Source organism: Gymnodraco acuticeps, unplaced genomic scaffold (assembly GCF_902827175.1).
Source record: "Gymnodraco acuticeps unplaced genomic scaffold, fGymAcu1.1, whole genome shotgun sequence".
In the NCBI taxonomy this organism is placed as follows: domain Eukaryota; kingdom Metazoa; phylum Chordata; class Actinopteri; order Perciformes; family Bathydraconidae; genus Gymnodraco; species Gymnodraco acuticeps.
Window position 1 is genome coordinate 1,284,097 of NW_022992232.1, and position 22,387 is coordinate 1,306,483.

The 22,387-nt window shown below is 39.4% G+C and overlaps 2 protein-coding genes across 2 annotated transcripts; both read left to right on the top strand.

Moving 5' to 3' along the window:
- The first annotated feature begins 2,577 nt into the window (after nucleotides 1–2,577).
- Nucleotides 2,578–8,590, top strand: LOC117539834 (ectonucleotide pyrophosphatase/phosphodiesterase family member 7-like). Its single transcript, XM_034206174.1, has 6 exons — nucleotides 2,578–2,812; nucleotides 3,237–3,382; nucleotides 3,606–4,235; nucleotides 7,038–7,272; nucleotides 8,041–8,164; nucleotides 8,496–8,590. Exons 1-6 carry the CDS (start codon nucleotides 2,578–2,580, stop codon nucleotides 8,527–8,529), a joined length of 1,404 nt encoding a protein of 467 aa, XP_034062065.1. The 3' UTR covers nucleotides 8,530–8,590.
- Nucleotides 8,591–10,231: 1,641 nt separating this feature from the next.
- On the top strand, nucleotides 10,232–18,189 carry cbx2 (chromobox homolog 2 (Drosophila Pc class)). The gene is given in 6 exon segments (XM_034206172.1): nucleotides 10,232–10,362; nucleotides 10,457–10,500; nucleotides 13,750–13,815; nucleotides 14,548–14,617; nucleotides 14,698–15,778; nucleotides 15,781–18,189. Coding segments are annotated over 6 exon segments (1,581 nt in total). The 5' UTR covers nucleotides 10,232–10,290; the 3' UTR covers nucleotides 16,029–18,189.
- Nucleotides 18,190–22,387: the final 4,198 nt, after the last annotated feature.

Consider the following 22,387-nt stretch of genomic DNA (forward strand, 5'->3'; position numbering starts at 1 on the left):
CCTGATGGTCTACTTCCAGTCACAGCAGGGAGAGAAGCAGCTTGCCATTCAAACTGCCAAGTGAGCAGAATACAGATGCAGTTAAGATTTAATGGATAGCCGTGTTTATATATTTTACTCTTGGATCACTTTAATCTGCAAGTCAGATTTAAGAGTAAACATTTTATGGGTATTGTTGAAATTCAAACATTTTTGTTGTTTGAAGAATACTCATAAATACTGCATCTGAGAATGTTTTGTTTTAATTAAACTCCAAATGTTTAACTGAAATACAGCATTTAGATGATACAAAATTGCATTATTTTATACAACTCGAGTGACATTTAGGTCTATTGTATAAAGATTAGAATGCATCCTTACATCCAGGCATACAGCCCTAAACACCTACTTACATTTTCTCTGGCTCGAACCGAGCAGCTTTACTCTTCATGTTTATTCAGAGGCACTTTATGTAAAAGTAAATATGCTAACAGCATCCTGAAAAAATATGTATTTGGTGTTCGTGTTGTTATCCAAATCTCATGTGACTAATCTTTAAAGACCTGAAAATATGTTGTCAAATAACTGAAAAATATCTATGCAAACCTGAAAGTGTAGGTGTACCACTATGGATTAATGTTGGTTTATTTGCGATTACATCAACCTTCATCGGGTATATGAACATGCATTACAACCATGCTAAATATAGTTGGAATATACAAGTTGAATTACCAAAGGATCACTCAATAAAGTCAACTAGTGATGTCATTTCCCAAATTGTAAATACATGTGATCAATATTTGTATTAAATAATGGTGCTTGATATACCTGATATTACCATTTTCTAATTATTTGACTTTGGAACATCAGGTGTTTTTGATATGAATGTTGTTAAAATGTTCTTTCGTGAATACGGTAATCATTTTTGCATTGTTTAGTTTTGCATTTCTTAAAGATTTTTATTGTGGGATGCTTTAAGATGCTGTCTGTACAGACTAACCCTCAATGTGTGCTTTTTTCACCTATCAACACAATTTAGCCTTTCTCTGATTGGATGATTTAAATTTCATAAATGTACTGTATGTTCGATATATAGTAATGATCTGATGGTTGTTGTTATGTTGTAAAAGATGAAGGTTGACAACCCTAGAAAAACAAAAACTCTAAGAATTCTTCCGGGAAGACAAGTTTACTCAACAGTTATTTGACTTGTAGAGAGAGATTCAAAAGTTTGTAGTACACGACACGTATTATATATATATGGACATTTATGTCCAAAGGTTCTAAGCAACTTAAGGTATCATGAACATGCAGCATAAGTCTGCATGAACAGAAACGTTGCTAAAAGATAAAAAATAATGTACCTTCAGCTTGGGAAATACCATGTTATTTATTTGTGAATTAGTAATGTTCTCTGGCTCAAACTAATGCAACTGTTTTGGCTTTCTATCTTGGTCAGGTGTACTGCAGTGGTTGTGGATGGCCAGCAGGGAGTGCTAAAGGCAGAGTCTTCACCTTTTTCTTCAAAAAAAATTGAGGATCCCTAAGGGAACTCTGTGCAGGATTGAGAGGGTCAGATCAAGTTTGATTGCCCCTCAAATTCAGCCTGTGTGTGTTTGATAAAGTTATCCGTGCAATGATCTGACACTTGCACGAGTCTCGGCAGTCCAAAACACTCCTCCAAATCTTGCTGACAGAGGAGACAAGCGGATAGAGTTAATATGAGAAAGCTAATGAATATGAATGAGGTAAATGAAAGCTGATGAATGTTATCCCTTATCTCCATAAAGATTGGACAATTCCCTTGAACCTCTGCCAAGGACACACACACACACAATAAAGAACACATTTGAAGAGTTGGCTTGTTTGGACGTTGATAAGGTTACATTACAAATATGGTGATATATATAATGTCTGTAAGAGAACAGCAAGTATTATCCGAAAGGAGAAACACTGAGGAGGCTGCAGTTAATAATTTAATAGGTTGTCCACTGTCAAAAATCAATGTAGATTTTAACAATATCCTGGGGTGGTAAAGTTAGTAGTTATTAAAATGAATATGACTATTAGGGTCTTCTATTCCCGAGAGACCACTACTCTGATGAAGAGATATATACTCTCATTTTCCTCTTCATTTTCTTGGTGTCAGATCAATCATGCACCATCCCAAGTCAAGGTGAAACGCATCAAAGTGTCGTTCCCCCATTGGCAATGATTCAGAGGAAACTCCGACACACAGACGGGCGGGCAGATAAACAGAAAGACAGCATCAACAAGCGAGTTAGGGGGAAACAAACAGCCATGATACCCGGAGAGATTAATCTGCTTTACTGCCAGTCCTCAAGAGCAAAACAGGAGGTGGGGGGGAATTCACTGTGAACAAAACTCTTAGTCATAACAATTAATCATTAACACCATCAGGCCCAATGTAGGGTAAAAAGGTCCTATGATAAAGTCTGTCCAATCTACGAGATAAGATAAGTTAGTGAAACTTTTGGCTTCAGAGCTCTCAGGTGAGATGACACAGAGGTGGATCTTTTTGTAAGTGAGAGTGTCAGCTGCAGGATATAGTCAGTGTAGATCTGGGAAGTGTTTGCCATGCTGTGGATTGCAAGTCTCTGCCTCCTCTTGGCGCCGTCCATTCTTGGAGCCCCGGCAAACAAACAGAGACAGAAGGTGTTGCTGATCTCCTTTGATGGATTCCGGTGGGATTACGACCGCGATGTGGACACCCCACACCTTGACAAAATGGCCAAGGACGGAGTCAAAGCCCTGTATGTCACACCTCCTTACCTCACTATCACCAGTCCAGCACACTTCAGCCTCTTGACAGGTAAAGTGTTTCATTTTCTACCACAGTGCTTCCTGTTGGTAGGGGATCTGCATATCATAGCGGAATAGGAAACTGCTCTGAATTTACTTTGCTAGGATTGAAAAAAAGCCACGGGAAAAGGGAATTAGTTGTAATTGAATGTCCCAGGGTCCAACAGCTTTTATAGCCGAGTAAGATAATTATACTTGGATGACTGAGGGAAGAATTCCCTCCTTCTTTTCTTATTTTGACTCTCAAATCATCAGAGCCAGCTAAAAGAAATGTAACTTCCTTGAAATTAAATTCCTCTAATCTCCGAAGTTGGTCATAAGACCTTGTCCAACTTCATGCCACTCAGCCCGTTAAGTTGATAGCATTTCTAATATGAATGTGTCACGCTGTGAATAATGAGTGCAAGCAGACTGACAGTGATTCTCTTCTGTAGGCCGCTACATTGAGAATCACGGGGTAATCCACAACATGTGGTTCAACACAACCAGCACTGAGAAGAAGCCTTACTATCAGACTCAGTTTGTGAATGAGTGGTGGGACAATGGCACTCTGCCTATCTGGATCACAGCGCAGCGACAGGTCTGTGCAGAAAAATTCCCATCTTATCTCTCTGAGACATTGTTTTGCAGTTTGCAGCACTAGAAACCATTTCTCTTGACAAAACACCTATACAAGCCAACTGATTTGGTTTCTATGTTAACCCACAGTATACAGATCAACTCTTGGCATGCTTTCAAACATGTCAAGTACATGTGTTATATTTATATGTGGGTGGTAATTTGTATTTTTCCTACCCTTCCAGGGCCTTAAATCTGGCTCTCTACACTTTCCTGGAACAGCTTCCAGTTACCAGGGAGAGGTTGCTATGGTGCAGGAAGTGGAGCCACTATTTTACAACTACAAGAATGAGACTGCTTGGCGAGAAAACGCAGACAAGGTAATGGACTGGTTTAGCAATCAGGATCTGGACTTCATATCCCTTTACTTTGGGGAGCCAGACGGCATCGGTCACAGGTACGGCCCCGACTCCCCGGAGCGACAGGAGATGGTGAAGCAAGTGGACCGGACGGTGGGCTACATTCGACATTCGGCCGAACAACACGGGCTGAACGACAGACTGAACATCATTATCACAGCAGACCACGGCATGAGCGCGGTGTACCGAAATGGTCTAGTGGAAGAGATCACGCTATCCAAAATTCCGGGGTTCTCGTTCAGCGACATTGCCTTTCACCTGGTGGACTTTGGGCCTTCTGGGATGCTGTTGCCTAAGCCGGGCAAGCTACAGAAGGTCTATGACGCTTTGAAGGGGTCACATCCACACCTCCATGTGTTCAAGAAGGAGGAGATGCCAGAGCGCCTCCACTTCGCCAAAAACGATCGAATCCTCCCCATAATTTTATGGTCCGACCCTGGATATGTAATCAACGGGGTAGGTTGAAATATAGGAGTAAAGTCTCCTTTGTTAAATCTTTCTTGGTCATAAATTGGTTGTTTGACACCTGGAAATATAAACTGTTTACATAATCAGTTAGAAATGATCAATCGTTATCAAACAAATGCTTTCTCTGACATCACTGAATTGGGTTTAGCCAAAAAAGCAACATGTTGGAAAGTTAAAACCATAGAAAGATGTGCAGCAGGAGTTTTCTGCCCGCTGCAAATACTATTGATTTACCCTTTAAAGTGAACAGTCACCACAGGTTGCCATTTGTGCCAATCACCATGCCAAGTTACAGAGTGCAGTTTCAAAGCAGCAGCAACATTTGGAAACAGTACTACAACTGAGATTATGAATATGACTAACTGATTATAGGCAAGGCAAATTTATTTATATAGCACCTTTCAACACAAGGCAATTCAAGGTGCTTTACAAAAATGAAAGACATTCAGACAAAGGCATTTAAAAACAGTCATTAAAAAGAAAAGATAATAAAAGAAACATTAAAAGAAAAAATACATGAATAAAAAGTACATGAATAAAAAGTACATGAATAAAAAGTTACAGTGCAGTTTAAGATATGAATAGTTCACACAGAAGTTCCATTTTACTGATTCCTTTCTTTAAGGTTTCTCCGAACATGAGCTGTGTACGCTTGTATGGCACATACGTCCCGAGCAGCATACACAGAGAAAACCAGCCAGGACAAAGTCCCCAGACACTGATTCCCTGGGGTTACTAGCCCCAATAGTTCATTAACGAAACACAACCGCTCAGTTTCAATTAAAAGCAATGGCAAAAAGAAAAGTCTTCAGCCTGGATTTAAAAGTAGCAAGAGTTGCAGCGGACCTGCAGGTTTCTGGGAGTTTGTTCCAGATATTTGGAGCATAATTATTACATTATGACATTACATGTTACTTGTTAGACGCTTTTATCCAAAATGACTTACATACTCAATACTGTGGGCAATCCCCACAGAAGCAATTTGTGGTGAAGTGTCTTGCCCAGGGACACAACGACATGCTGACTGCAGTGGGGTTTGAACCTGTGACCACCAGACCAAGGCTCTATCCACTGCGCAATACGCCTCCTTAATAATAACAACTGAACGCTGCTTCTCCATGTTTAGTTCTGACTCTAGGGACAGAAAGCTGACCAGTCCCTGAAGACCTGAGAGGTTGGTTCATAATTTAGCAGTAGATCAGAAATGTATTTTGGGCCTAAACCATTCAAAGCTTTATAAACCAGCAGCAGTATTTTTGAAATATATTCTTTGACACACAGGAAGCCAGTGTAAAGATTTCAGAACAGGAGTGATGTGATCCACTTTCTTAGTGTTAGTGAGGACTCGAGCAGCGGCGTTCTGAATCAGCTGCAGCTTTCTAATAGATTTTTTAGTGAGACCTGTAAAGACACCATTACAGTAGTCGAGTCTACTGAAGATAAAAGCATGGACAAGTTTTTCCAAATCCTGCTGTGACATTAGTCTTTTAATCCTAGATATGTTCTTTAGGTGATAGTAGGCTGATTTAGTAACTGTTTTAATGTGACTGTTGAAACTCAGGTCAGAGTCCATGACTACACCTAGATTTCTGGCTCTGTTGTTTTGAACATTGCACACTGAAGCTCAGCGCTAACTTTTATACGTTCTGCCTTGGCTCCAAAAACCATTACCTCAGTTTTGTCTTTGTTTAATTGGAGACATTTCTGACACATCCAGTCATTGATTTGTTCAATGCACTTACTCAGTGTTTGAATTGGAGCATAGTCTCCTGGTGAGATGGTTATGTAAATGTGTGTGTCATCTGCATAACTATGGTAACTTATTTTGTTGTTTTTCATTATCTGAGCCAGTGGTAGCATGTAGATGTTAAAGAGAAGAGGCCCCAAGATGGAGCCTTGAGGAACCCCACATGTCATATTTGTCAACTCAGATTTGTATTTACCTATAGAAACAAAGTTGTTTCTGTCCTTTAAGTAGGATTCAAACCAATTTAGAACTGTTTCCGAAAGTCCCACCCGGTTTTCCAGTCGGTCTAGTAATATGCTGTGGTCAACAGTGTCAAACGCAGCACTGAGATCTAATAATACTAACACTGAAGTTCTGCCACTGTCTGTGTTTAAGTGGATGTCATTGAAGACCTTTACAAGAGCAGTCTCAGTGCTGTGGTTTGGACGAAATCCTGACTGGAACACATCAAAACAGTTATTTAAATGAATAACTGATATCATAAAAATGTCTTTAAATGCTGAATGAGTGGGAAATAATCAGTCGTGTGAATCCACAGATAAAACATTGATGGATAAAGTCTAGAGGTTATGACTGGTTATGATTATGATTGTATGACCTGATTCTTTCTTCTCCCTATTTATGGCCAATTAAAGTCCTCTTAGTTTGATCTGAGAGAAGGATAAGCTTGTTGAAGCTGTTACATAACTGCTAAGATATGCTGATACTTCTATCACATTGTGCTGGTGCTAAATACAACATACAACTATAAAGTAATTTGCCTTATGATTGTTTTATGAAAGTTTACATTTTAGAGATGATCATTCAGCAAATCTCTTTAGTTTATCGAAGTCACAAATAAAAAACAATCATTCATCCTCCAGAATGGAAATGACTCTTTCTCTTAGACAATACCTCCCTCTGCTGACTAAATAAGAGCAAGCCATTATGTGTCAACTCTGCTGCCATTAATAACATCACTGGCTTATAACAGTTCAAATAAAATTGAATCTAACAAACTGGGTCATGCATGCTATGTGATCCATCCCTCTATGTCCTTGCAGTATTTTCCGGTTCAGTTCCACAAGGGTGAGCATGGCTTTGACAACCAAGACATGGATATGAAGCCCTTCTTCAGGGCAGTGGGTCCAGCATTTCACAAGAACCTGGAGGTGGGGCCCTTCGAGACGGTGAACATCTACGCCTTGATGTGTCACATCCTGGGCATCAAGCCGGAGGTCAATGACGGCCACCTGAATTCCACCAAACACATGCTGGTTAGCAGCACTACTACTCAGGGTGAGTTTACATCAGACTAATGAGTCTCTCCCTGTGGCCGCAAAAGTGTGTCGCTCCAACACCTGCTCCTTCATTACTAGGCCATTCATCCATCATTTCCGACTTCACATTATGTCCAAATTAGAGCCACTGTAGGTTAAAAGTAGATTGAGGATTGCTTACGGTAACTTTGGAAAGATTTTAAGAAAGGAGGTCTAAACTAAGGACAACAAGTGTCTGGTTTTAAATCAATTATAATGCTGGTGATTTTCTATACGTTTTACTTGTCACAACAAATGCTATGAAATGCCCAGAAATCAATTTGTGGGTTTACCTCTCAATATTATCTACATTTCACAAATATGGTGAGCGAGTATGTGATTTTCTAAAACAGTGGTTTTCTGTATTTTTTAGCAAACGTTACTCAAGCTAAAATAATGTGCATTTGTTGGAGACTATTTTTAGGCGATTAAATGCTGTAGTATTTTGTCAGCAGGACATTTCTGAAAGCACCAAAGCATAGTTGATGGATGATAATCTAGTTTTTGGGCCACGCAGTAAAGAAGTTATTGAAAAGAACTTAAAAGTTGTCACAGCGCCATCGTGTGGTTGGTTGATGCAATGTGGGGCCTGAGTAAAGACAGTACTTTTGTTGTGCCGTTTTGTTAGTCAAGGTACTTTTAGGGGAAAAGCAGAAGAAGGAAAATAATACTATGGTCCCATATACTTTGTTTATATAGAAAAACAATTCAATGTGATCTCTGTCATTTCAATTTCATCTGTTTCCAGGTGAAGACGTGGATGTCCTGAACAATATATTCAATGGACTGGCAGCAGTAGCTGGATTTCTTGTTGTAGTTTTTATCATGGTGACATCCCATAAATTACTCAAGGATAAACGCAAGAATAAAAGGTAATGGTTGACAATTTGTAACTATTTTATTTATCATCCTTGTTTTTTCTCTGAATGGCTAAACAATATGGATAAAACAATATTGTGTTTTGTTATTAGATATTAATAGTAATGTCACAATATCGCAATTGTAATCAAAATCAATTTATAATATTTTAAATAATTCCTCTGTAATGATTGCATCAGACCAAAATCCTTAATATTTTTCATATTAAAAAAATATATTTTCATTTTGGTTTTGTTTATAAAATTGTCATAGATAACATAACTCCTTATAACAACAACAATTATATTTATCTATCAGATTGTATTTATTTTTTCTGTGTTTCAGGTCAGTAAGTTCAGATCAACTTCCGGCAAAATAAATGATATACCAGACTTCACTTTGAACGCCACAACAACAAATAAAAAACAAAACAAAAACATGCTGCTACAGTCTGTCATTGAGAAAGCTGCTTGCTGGAAATCTCTTCTGGGTAATTATTGTATTATCACATGTGAAGAAATGCACTCTGCACAAGGAACACAAGAGCAGAGTTTTGCATACCATTTTGTTAATATAATGTTTGTTCGAAAACGGAGAATAGAAGTTAACAAAATGAGTTGAATGTAATTGTATTAAATTCATAAAATAAGTATCTGCTAATTTTTTGTTTATTGTCATTCTGTTTAATTGTTCGATGCACGGACTGTAATAACATGTTCTCTTCTACGTATGGTTATGAAGTGTCTTACAATTGTGTAATACCGTTAGTTGCCTTGAATAAGAGCATTCCTTGCTGCTTAAACAAAGGCCGCCAATACAACAACTTCTGTTAAATGCTAATAATGTAGAAGATATGTAATAACTTTTATACCACAAACAAGTAAAGGCAGCAATAAAAGACATTTCCGTTTAAAACTTAATTCGAAAACAATGTTTTATACGATCGAAGCAATTATGATCACGTCTACTTTCACTTACATTAAGTGAATAAGTGTTTCGATCAGAGAACGGTGGCTGCCGGGGGACACATTTAAGCAAACACGTTCTAAGTTGTGTCAAGCTATGCGCGGAAACAGATCACTTCCTGTTACAACTTTCAAAATAATGTGATGTATGACATCTTTGGTGGGAGTGGTACTGTTTTTTGTCTGCTTATAATTTATATCAACATACTTCCAAGTGTTCACATTACAAAATTCACATCAGTTTAAATAACTTACTTGTCTAAACAATGGACATTGTTGAAGTTACCTGAGCTATTTCTAAAAATACCACTCAATATTTTAAGCATCAGCCTATACATTTACAATCATTATTTCAAATCAGAATTAGAAATCAGAAACTAAGTAATTTAACATGTAAAGAATTTGCCTTGGTATTTTGAAACGGTCACAATAAACAAAGTCAGACTAAAGAGAACCTGTCTATACATTAAAACAGAAAATTAGTTTCGGACCAGATACATTCTTATTTCCACACAACCAATGTTCTATCTATTGCCCTCATTCATCTGGTGAATGGATTACTTCCTTTATATATACAGTCTATGATTACTTCTAACTGTGCTTTTTATCACTCAAATAAATGTAACACCTTAAGGTTGCATGAAATTGATTGTTTTCTTGGAGTTTAATTGATTATCCTTTTTAAAGCCTTTGCTTCTTATTGTGTTTTTAAGTTATACAATTATGTTTATTTATATGTGTTTATATTTTGAATATACTGATATTTGATACTGTTAATATTGCATTGTGTTGCACAGTATGTGTAGATAAACAGATATAAACGTCATTGATACCAAATGTGTAACTGATTTTGATACAGCATTAGGAGTTATATCAAGTCCATGATTGGCATTCATTATACAGGAGTAGAGAAACAGAAAATATAAAGTACTACATTTGTAGTAATATCAACAGTAGAACGTTAAAAACTGTACATTTTTTTTTAAGTATACATGATATTTTTGGTGGCTTTATGCTATTTAATGAGTTTGATAAGGGGGAAAAAACTTTCTTCACAGTAAGAGCTTTATTTTGAAGGCAATACTAAGCACACCCGGTCCTGTCCGAGCGTCATTCGGTGCAGGTCCACGCGCCTCTTGTATCATAAAGGATTGTTACTCGGGGCGAAGGCAGACATGGAGGAGCTGAGCGCCGTGGGAGAGCAGGTCTTTGATGCGGAGTGCATTTTAAACAAGCGGCTGAAAAAGGTCAGAGCTGTGAAACAATTCAAAACTTTTAGTCGCAGTTATTCTTCTTCTAGCTGTTTACAAAACGTTCTTCCGCTCTTGGTTTTTCTTCCAGGGAAAGTTGGAGTATCTCGTGAAGTGGAGGGGATGGTCATCCAAGTAAGTACAAGTGGACCTGTGCTCCGCCCGAAACAATGAAAACAACAACAACGTGTCGCTTGTTGCTTCCAGTTAAATTCATCGCTAAACCGTTATTTATTATAAGCGAATTACCGAGTCATGATGACAACAACCATGCGATTTCCTCGCATTTGGTTTCCGAGGGCGGTTTTGGACAAATACAGCTCATAAATTCTGCCTTTACATTTGCTTTCTTTTGTTCATAACACCTCCAATTTGGGAAGTTAGCGGACAACCACAGCAAATACGTTTACGGCTAAATCATTATTCCGGTTTTACACACTTCGGATTTAATCAAATAATTGTAATAATTTTATATTTTTTCCATGACTTTAAACAAGTTATTTGTGTGTGACCCGAAAACCAATCACTCTACTTTGCAATTACTATTTATATATAATTTATAACCATGGTATACGTGTTTTGTTACATAACACCACATTTTACTGTTATTTTTGGTAAGTTTTTACAATTCATTTATGTTGCTGCTTGCAAGGCTCCACTCTGCCTTCAATTCTTGTCACTTGCCCTTTCTGTTCACTGCACATTGTTGCTGTAATCCACCATCAATGCACACTGTTGCCTGCCAGCTCCATAGCTTTCTGTTAGAACCACATCCTTTGTGTGTGTGTGTGTGTGCGTGTGTGTATATAAAGGGTGGGGGTTGATTATTTCAGTGGTGACTGCTGATCAGAATAGGCTATTCAACAACAAGTGATGAGGAGAAAGGTCATTACAAATGCATGTAGTTCAGATCAGCTCAAGAAAAAAACCCATGATCTGGTTTTTAGTGTGTTTCTGTAGTTAAGTGAGTATTTTTTCACACATTCTTTGTACAAAAAAGGGAGCTGACATGCTGATTATTATATCTACAACGAAACGAGAGTACAGTTTAAGAAAAAGTAACCCTTGATTAATTCAGTGCATATCACAATGTGCAGGTGCCACCATGAAAAACAAAGTTATTTCTGCTATGTGAAGTCATAACACTTCTTTGACCTAAAAGTGATCTTTCTTCCTGGTGTGTTTATGTTTTTCTTCAAAGAAGAGCAATCTGGTTTTCATCACTCAGAGTAAAAAGAACTCAAAACTGAATCTGATGTAGTAGCTGTGGGAGGCAAGTCCGCCTGTCACTGAAATAGCCAAACTTTCCCAGAAATTCCCCACATATTTCTGCTACAGTCCAATATATTTTTTAGAATTGGCAAAATGATGGAAAAGCTAGTTACATTTTTACTTTTGAAGAGGAATGCAGAACTGAACCTCTTTTCGAACTTTCAAAGGAGCTAGCCAGGCACGGTTTAAAATGGATGTGATTGTCAGATTGTCTATTTAAAAAAAAAAGAGAAACTTTTTGGTTTTAGTCGACCTTTTCTGTCGATTACTCGTGTTTTGTGCCATTGTCATACTATATAACATGTTTCCAAGAAACTCAAGGGCATATTTCTGGTAAATACAAAATGTACTGCAATTATTTTTGCATAAATCAACTAAAGAAGAATGTGTTAGTTGAGCACAGCCTTTGGTAAACAGCCAGTTTACTGAAGCATAATAGATTTCTAGTGTTGCTCTGTCTTGAGCTAACTTGAATGGTCTATTTCAGCCTATACTAGAATAGCTTTTCTCAGGTACCATACTGGCTGCCTAAAGTCATCTCTAAGAGAGTACTGTTTTCTGAATGAACAAGAGCCGCATTCACACCGCAGGACTTTCCCTGGTACTTTCCCTGGTACTTTAGTTCCGTTAGTACCAATAATGTCGCGTTCACACCGCCGGGACTACTCAGTGCCGGGAACTCTTTTGGCCATTTTCAGTCCCTGCTAGAGAGGTGGTACGAACCTGGTGATAAAAGAGTGCCAATTTATATTCTATTTCAATTGGCTGGGCGAATTGCAAACCACGCCCCGTTAGACTCTGAATTTTTTTTGTTAGGCAGCCATTTTTTTCCTTGCTACAAAACCACATCCACACCTGAGCGAGTCGTTTTTTTGTACTTTAAAGCAGTTATGACCACACGTACTACAACACCGGAGCGGTGGAATGATGAGGAAGTGTCGGCGCTTCTGGCAATTTACTCTGAGGACGGGATGCAGCAGCTTCTACAGAAAGCAGTTCCCAACTCCAAATGTTTTGAGCGATGTTCGCAAAAGCTACTTGAGCTGGGAATCGTGCACAGTGCACACGGATGCCGGGTAAAAATAAAGAAACTCAGGCAGGACTATAAAAAAATTAAAGACCACAATAATAAGAGTGGTAACGATTTTCTATTCTTATTATATATATATATTGCCACTGTTTTGTAATACTGACACCTAACTTGCACTAAGGTGTGTCTGCTGCTATATATATTGCCACTGTTACATTGTTTTGAAACTACATACACTTTATTTGACATTTCACACTTTTATTTAACTTCAATTTACATGCATACGACACACCTGGAACAGCGTGATGCCGTTATTGTTATGTCTTGACTGTGCAATAAAACAAACAAACTGGCGAAGCTTTATTTATTGTGTCCCACCCCAAATGTGCAGAATAGAAGAATGTGAGAGCAGACAGGTGTGGTTGAGTTTATCTACAATGTTGCAACCTTGTGCAGCAATGGCACGGGCAGAAACACAAGTCTTACACACATAAACACAAGTCATTTATCATGTCATTTGTTTTAGATAAATAAGGGAAAAACACCAAACAAGGGTTAATGTCCTTTTCCAAAATCAGCCTGAGGGGGTAATATATAATAAATACTTAAAGATAAAGTCCATTGTTATAATGGGGTATTTTATTTGTAAATTACCCTTATGAACTCCATCATGTCTGAGGTTGGAAAGTAAACAAACGCCTCATACAGCGGGTGGTCTTTATACCCCCTCCCCCGTGTAGTTCTTCTTCTCTCGTTTTTTTGTGTACTCGCCGTGAAGTGGTTTTGCGGCCTGCCAGTAAACCCAGAGAAGAAGAAGACGAAGTGACGTCAGCGTAATCTTGCCTCAGGGAAAGTACTGCGGTGTGAATGCGATTGGCACTAGCCCTCTGGCGGATTCAGTGCCGTGGTACTTTAGTGCCGGCACTAAAGTACGGCAAGTCCTGCGGTGTGAAAGCGGCTAAGGTCTTTATCTAAATGCGGGTTCCCTGCTGAGATTGACGGTCATTTTAATATAGCTGGATCACCATGGTTCTGTATCTTGACTAACACTGATCTGTAACACTCTTGTCAATTTCTTACAGACACAACAGCTGGGAACCCCAGGAAAACATCCTTGACCCAAGACTGTTGGCTGCATTCAACAAGAAGTGAGTGTCCTTATCGAGTAATTAAACCACCAATGAGTGGTCTATCTTTAAATATTAAAATCAGCTCTGTAACGCTCAAACGCGCATTAAAGCAACACCAAAGTCATTTGATGGCTGTACTGCTCACTGTACTGTAATCTTAAGACTTCAAGTTGTTGTAGCTTTCACAGTACATGACTGACTGTCAACACTCTTTCACACACTACAAGATATTTTGCCAGGAGGAATCCCTGATGATACAGAAGACCCCTCTCCCCCAGGTTTCCCATGAGCCTGTGTCTTGTGCTATCATTCACTGTACCTCTCTGACAGGTCTACATATTCACACAATCACTTAATGCTAGTTAATGTTGTCGTTGGCACGTTATTTATTGTAAAATAGCCTGTTTGCACATGTCTTTACCAGCTATTTATAGCCTCTAGGTGCACATCGTCAGTCCGTGTTGCAACACATGGCAACACATACACATACAAGTGACCCCTGCTCCAGTTTTCCCCTCCCCAAAAACTGTCGAATACATAATCATGGCTTGAGAATCCTTGTGATCCTTCAAATAAACTATTATAAATTGCTGTTTTTCGTTTTGCTCTCCCACTCCATGTTTTAATCTAAGTTGAATCACAAAACCAGAAAGATTTGGAGAAACGGTATTAGTCAGTGAATAATGTTGTTGTTAGTATCCCCCTGTCAAGCATTTGCTTATTTTTTGTTGTTGTTTTTTGGTTTTATAGAGAGCAAGAAAAGGAACTTCTTATACTTAAGAAAGGGAAGAGACCCAGGGGACGACCACGGAAAATTCTAGTAAGGACAAATCAGAGCAGAAGATTATTAATAATTTGTCGGATTAGCATACAGCAGCTAACGTTTGTTATTTTGTTTAGGAAAATGTGCCTGAAGCAACAAAGTCAAGCAGCTCTTCATCAGGCTCATCATCATCGTCTTCTGATTCCTCATCCTCGTGCTCGTCCTCTTCATCCTCTTCAGAGGACGATGACGACGATAGCAATGTCACACCAGTAACCTCAAATGTCAGAACACGAGACCTTCACCCTGTCCCTCAGAAGAAGGCTCAGATCCTTGTCGCAAAACAGGAGCCCCCAAAGAAACGAAGCAGGAAACCTCCGTCCCCTGAAGTGAAGGAATTTCAGCAGAACAAGGGCCCTCGCAAAGTTCTGAAGGCTTCCAAAGATGCAGATCTTCCAGGAGCAATCAAGAAGCCTGTTCACCCAGCAAGCTTCACCTTCATGGGTTTTCATCGGGGCTCGCCAAGGGATACAGTAGGCAGTCAGAACAAGAGCTCTGTGACTCAGGGCGGGGCTGTAAAAAGCTCTGTGGGATCAGGGAGGTCAGTCCAACCCGCCTCCCTCTCCCTGAACAAATCCAGCCAGAGCAGGAATGTCACTGAGGGTAAACTGTCCATCTCCAGCGTGAGCTGTAGGACAAGTCTGGATTTGAAAGCAGCTGCTAGTAAATCAAAAGGAGTGGCAGCGTTGAATTTGAATACATCCAAACACCTCATTCAAGGAACCACTCAGGATACACTAAGCTCCCCCAATGGACAAAAGAAAGCCCAGGCCCCTGTGTCAACACTGCAGCGGTTACCAAATTCTAAAGCTGTGGCTGCCTTACCTTCTAAAAATGCCTTGTCCAATCACGGTTCTGGTCCTCAGCCACTCAATCTTCAGAACAAACTTGTGAAAAGCAACGCTGTTCCCGGAAACGGTACTGCTCCAGTATCGGGCCTGAGAAATTCAACACTACCAGCACGGAAAACTACTGTCTTGCAGGATTATAATCCTCCAAAAAGTCCTGCTACCCCTGGAAGACTTCAGGCCAGAAAGAGCCAGTCTGGGGTAGACATGGTCAAGGAGGCGACTGAGTTCCAGACCCCCAGAGTCCAGGGCAGGCTGGCGATGGGCAGTGTGCAGAAATCCTCCACGGAGGTCCAGATCCAGCAAGACAGATTGGCCCCAAAGACGGCAAAAAGGCCAAAATTAATGAGATGAGCACGGGTGAAGAGGAGAGCGGCTCGGACACGGACCAGGATTCTTCTTACGTTGGACAGGATGGCTCGGTAACGGTCCAGAACCAGGACTGGAAGCCCACCCGCAGTCTGATAGAACACGTGTTTGTAACAGATGTCACTGCTAATCTAGTTACTGTCACAGTCAAGGAGTCGCCAACCAGTGTGGGCTTCTTCAGCAACTACTGACGGGATTCCAGACACTGCGAACCAGATGGGCTTTGAAAGCAAACGGGGGTTTTGGGGTTCAGAAGGAATTTAGATAAACCTTTTGCGAATTCCTGAAGAATGCATCAGGGACCAGGAGTTCAATTGCGCTTCATCTTCTTTTAGTAAAAGACCAGTTTTTTAGGTTTAGAAAAAAAGAGAGATCCGAATGTGAGTTAACTATTGCTATTATTTATTTGTCTACAAATTGTTCAAGAAAAGACACAGAGGACAGGAAAAGGTCCAAAAGGTGACATTATGGTCTCGCTTGACAATAATGTTTTTTGGTTTCATTCATTCCAAAATTGGGCTACTACTTTGGTTTTGGATAGAAAATAATGTTAATGTCTTAAGTGTCAATATGGAACTCCAAAACACAGTGTAGGTTTTTGAATCTATGTGAAATATAAGCATTCATACATTTATCCATGGTAATAACTACTGTGTGTTAAGAAGAATGTCTAAATGAAGAAATAAGGAAAGCATATCCTCTTGTATGCTTAGCACACATTTAGTTCATAATGTGTCAATGGTGTTAACCCATATAACTCAGTAGCTAATGTAAAACCAGTTTCTAATTCTTAGTATAGTATAGTTTATTTGTATAACATTTCATAAGTTAGCTACCTCTTTATTTTGACGTTTTGCTGCATATGTATATTCATTTCTCAAGGGATAGGAAGTCCTTCCCCTGCAGGGTATACCATCATCGTGTCCATATAATTGGTTTATATAGTTTAAATGTGTCGGACACGTATGCTGTGTTTAACTTGGTTTCGTAGCAGCAGCCAGTTCAAGCAGCAGAAAACTGCTTCCTTTCTGTTTTGTGAAAAACTCCATCAGAACAGCCTCTGAGCGCCTTTTATTCCTCAGTGCAGCCAGTTTATCAGCACAGTTTTCCAAACGAGCTGAACCATGTGGGGAGTCAGATACAGTATCTGTGTCCCCCCCCCCCCCCCCCCGGTGTCTCAGATAAGACTGAGGTTTGCTCTTCTGTCTCTGCATCAGTACTGTCCTTCATTCACCGGCAACTCTAATCTTCTCAGACTTGTAATGAATATGGACACAGCCCAGAGAATAAGTGCTTGTGTTGACATGGCAGGCTGATCATGGACAGTACACCTGACAATGTCTTTCGCTCACTCTGTCAAGGTTTCCCATGAGCCTTTGAGGGCGCTGAAGGCTTTGAAAACCACTGTGGGAAAAGAGGGGTGTGGACAATAAACCGTTCAGCTTTGTTTGTCGCTGACCACAAAACACCAGGTGTCATAGTGTCTGATGCCACTAGTGTTTTGAACATGTCGAGGACTGAAACACAATATTGGGTTGTCTTTCTTTTTCCTCGCAGCTGCATACGTCTCATTTCACCCGCCTGCATGGGTTCAGGAGCTGCAGGCCCGGCCTCCCAGAAAAAGAAAAAAAAAGATCTCTATCTGATGTAACGGAAAAGAAACCACAACAATGTGCGCTACTTTCTGCTCCGCAGAGAGGAGTTCAGCAACAAAGCACTTCGACTGAACTCTTCTGTGTAATCCTGCTCTGCAGACTGTGCCTTTTTCTCTCTCTCCAAGACTAAACACAAAGGCGTTACCCCAAAGATAGCCAACATTTCAGGTTGTTCAGTAAAAGGAGTATCCCTAGAGAACAGAGAGCGGACGGTTTTCATAGATAGTTTTGAAAGAGAAAAAAGGAAGATATATCAAAAATATATAGAACCGACACATTTGATGCCTTATTGAAACATGAAGATATTAAAGTAGATTCTATTCAGGACCAGTTGAAAACAAACAGAAATGTTCTCCGTTATATATTTCTTTCAAAGTCAAAGAATTTCATCAGACAGTATAAGTTTAGTTATTTATTACTTCCATGTAATAGGCTATGGGGTAATGCACGGTGTTTATATGAAACGTTTTCTTAATTCTTGCTTTTCTTAAATAATGAAAAGAACACATTCTGCATAAATGTTTCCAGTTGTCTTTTTATTTTATGTTTATTTTAGATCTACTAACCATCTCAATGGGACGTTGTTCTCCTTACAATCTATTTATTTCAAATCAAGAGCCTTTCAGGGTAGGACGGTGTCATCAATCCTTGTATTGTGTCACTTGTCAAATTGTACTAATAAAATGGTTCAGCCTATTGTCTGATGTGTGTGTTTTGATAATGCAAACATATTCTTAAATCATTCTTCTTAAACGTGAGTATTTGCTGCTTTTTTGCATTATATGACTGTTGACAAACTGGACTCATGCTATTGGTAGTTTCTAACATTTTACAGACTTGATCGGTTGATAAACTAATAATTTAATTAGGTGGTGTTCAACCTAAATTACGCAAAATACGATAACAAATAATAAGTTATGTTTGAAGTATTGACATAGCTAGGCTAACGGCCCGTCCACACGGCGGCGTGCGTTGAAGCTTCAACGCTTCTGCCCATTCACTTTGAATGGGGTGACGTCACGCTTCGCCGAACTGCATTGTGGCTGCTTTGCTCGCGTTGCTCGCTTCAAAAGTTGAGCAATGTTCAACTTTTGAAGCTTCGACGGAAGCGTCAGCCAATCGAATCATATGCCAGTACAAGATCTAGCCAATCAAACCGCATGCTTTTGTGTCAGGGGCGGAAGATTCATGTGATTGGTTGTTGGTCGAGTTTCAGACACGACCACCGGCAAGCTTCAACGCACGCCACCGTGTGGACGCTGCGTTAAGCTTGTTACAGTTTGAGGTGCTCTTGATACTCAAAAACAAAAAAATGAGTATACTAAGTATAATAATGACTATTAATTTCTAATTGAAAATGAAGGAAATAAATCACATATGTGTATTTAAAAAGGTCCCAAATGAATGAATATACACACCACATTTCATATCTCAGTTGTATATTTGTTGACCATTATTATTAGAAAAAGTTGTTACATTCTTAAATTTCACATTTACTCCAATAAGAAATTCCATAAATCAACTGCTTAGACATATTTGTTATTTGCATTTCAATCTTCTAAATCTTTGTGGTTACATTACATTAATAAAACGTTAAAAAAATACATTAATACAAAGTGTTGTACAAGTAATGTAGAGGAATGCATTACAATCTGTGTTAAGTGGGTTCACGAGTGTTTTGTATCAAAGTGTTGCTAAATGATAAGAGCTAGCTCCTCGGTTAGTAACACTACTGTCTGTGTTATGCCAGCTGACAGACAGCCAGCATGGGTCGGCGCTCGTCTGATAGTGAGGATGACAGTCGGAGCAGGAGGAAGAAGAAACAGCGTCGACGGTCATCCTCCTCTTCGTCTTCATCCTCCAACAGCAAGGTGGTCAGCAGCCGGAGCCGAAAGTCCACTCGTCTGAATCGTTCTCGTTCAAGAGATAAGAACAAAGACAGGAGGTGAGAGTACATATACGCTTGGACTTTATATTAAAAGGTAGAAGGGTGCTATTGTAAACATGCACATCTTGTAAAGAGTTTGCTATCGTCAGTTATAGCAGGCCTACTTCCAGCATTTTAAGCAATAGACTGAGATGAGTCAGAATATGTTTGTCTTTTCAGAAGATGCCATGGACTTTTTGTATGACTTAATTATTCTGTTGGGTTTGATCTTTCATCCCCTCTGAAGCAGTGTGGTTTTCATTGGCAATGCTACTAAATGAGTCACATCCATTAGTGCAGAAACAAGATAACAGTCAATAGGATTTCTGTCTCTTCCCTCCACTGCAACACATGGACAAATTAACTGCAACAGCCACTAGATGGTGCTGCTGTACTGAACGGCAAAGACACCAAAGAGCACTTCAGTTTCCTAATTAACCATAATTATATAATCTGTTGGTTTAAACACTCGAGATGAAATCCATTATGTCTCATTATCTCATTATATACAGCAAAAAAACAGTCGATTTTCTGATTTCTTGTATCCAGCTCCCAATACAGTTCCACAATAGTATTCTCTCTTCAGTATAATAATAGTGCAGCAGAATACACTGGTATTTCCTATTCAGTGAAAGACGTTTTCTTTACTCAACAATGGTTTTGAGTGACTAGCATTTTTTATTTCAAGAGCTTGCCAAGAGAAATGTAGGTGTCCAGCGTTTCCACCGCATCCTCGTGTCGTGATCTTGGAAACTAGGGAACCTGTCTCTGACATGCCAACACTTTCACTGTATGGCCATTCATTCAATTTCAGCCACTCATTCCATGTGATTTTCCTCAGGTCCATATAGGTATTGGGTATGTGTGTGGCTTGGCACTACAATACATTGTGTCCTGAACACCACCAATTTGGAGTAAGTAGCTCCACTGAGAACAGTAGAGGTAACCGCAGAATAACTCCACTTTTGATTTGACACTCAGTCGTTCAAATTAAATAATCTCTCAGTAACAGCAGAGTGACAGGACAGATATGTTCTCTTTACTGACACAAGTGGCTGATTATTCGTTAAGCCAAAATACAGAAAAATAATGGAGAATCACAAGAATATAACCCAAATTAACTTTGTCAAAAAAACGCCAAAATGTTTAGGTTCTGGCTTTAGTGAATAAGCAGCTTTTCTATACTTTGTATCATTCCATTTACATACCTAGGAGTTTGTCCCTTCACACAAAATATGATAATTGAAAATGAAACGATCGGCCTTGGAATTTACAAAACGGTATTTCATATACCCAATAGTAACTAATGCATCGTGTTTTACTAGCTGATTTTGCATATGTAAGAACTGAATCTGGAAAATAACTTAAACTGTCAGACAAATGCATTGGGATAGCAAGTACAATATTTCCCAATATGGAAATGTAGTGTGGTGTAAAGCAGCATGAAATGGAGATACTCAACTTAAAGGAATTCTTTAGCCACCCAATGATCATTTTGTATATCAATTACTCACCTTGTGTTACCGTTAAACTTTCTTTTTTCATAATCAAAGCAACAGGGAAAAGTTTTGATGAATTGAAGTAAATAAACAGAAGGAAAACTATATCATACTATACCCCTGTATTATACAAGTCTCATTTATCAAATCCGGTTTTCCCTAAAACCGTACTTTTTAAAACACTTACACACCAACTGTCTCCAGTTTGCAAAGGGGTGTAATTCGTCCTGACTTTTAGTTTTAGTGAAAATGCATATGTTGTGAGCAAATGACTAAGTAAAGGAGATATGGGTAATGCAGCAAGAGTTGGGTGAGAGTTTGTAAACGCATGTTTTGATATACTATTGCTGTTATTATACTTGGCAACCATCACTTCAATCCATCAAGACTTTACTCGTTTTTTTGATTCCCCATCACCATTGAGGTATGCTAGAAAAACTGTGTTTTCTCCAAAAGTTCAAGGTAAAATCTCAGTTTATAATCTCTCAGTAACAGCAGACTATATATTTGTTTTTGACAGGACATAAATGTTTTATTTACTGCAACCCTGACTCCAACCCCTAACCCTTTAAGTGCAAATATATCAAAATTGTACAGTACTACTAGATATAACTAATAATATGACATTCCTCACTGGTTCTCAGCAGTGAGGGTAGTGGTGTAAGAAGCTCATTTACAGCATTGTTATTGTTCTGACTAAATGAACAAGAACGTCTGCAGCACCTTTCAACACGCAGACACCCCTCTCCCTCCTTCACCACCCCTGTATTTACACACGCTTAAAAACACTGTCACACAGGCTGACTAGCTGACAAAAGTTATCATTACACAAAGCGCTCAATTCCATAATTTATAGAGATCTCCGTCCCAGTCATGTGGAATTCTCCCAAAATAAATTCAAGTAAACACTTACGCGACAAAGAGGCACTCACAGTGGCCTGGTATGCATAAACAGTATGAACAGTGTGACAGTGTAATCCCCCCCCCCAACCACACACACACACACACACACACACACACACACACACACACACACACACACACACACACACACACACACACACACACACACACACACACACACACACACACACACACACACACACACACACACACACACACACACACACACACACACACACACACACACACACACACACACACACACACACACACACACACACACCACACACACACACACACACACACACACACACACACACACACACACACACACACACACACACACACACACACACACACACACACTTCAACCTGGGGTTGGAAATGAGCCTAAACCCCCTCCTCAGCGCCGATGCACCAACCCCGATCCCCGGCACCCCCCCACACCCACACCTGACTCCTGGCAAATTAAGCCAGACTCCAATCCATCTTCCATCGTAATAACACACACCCCAAACCATGTTGTTTTGAAGAGCATTCAGCAAGTTCATCTCTGGGGATGTTTT

Bases quoted from the DNA above. Each gene is read 5' to 3' on its own strand.
- LOC117539834 (XM_034206174.1), top strand. From the start codon at position 2,578: ATGCTGTGGATTGCAAGTCTCTGCCTCCTCTTGGCGCCGTCCATTCTT. The intron at 7,273-8,040 runs GTGAGTTTACAT...ATCTGTTTCCAG, and splicing joins TAGCAGCACTACTACTCAGG to GTGAAGACGTGGATGTCCTG. The intron at 8,165-8,495 runs GTAATGGTTGAC...TCTGTGTTTCAG, and splicing joins GATAAACGCAAGAATAAAAG to GTCAGTAAGTTCAGATCAAC.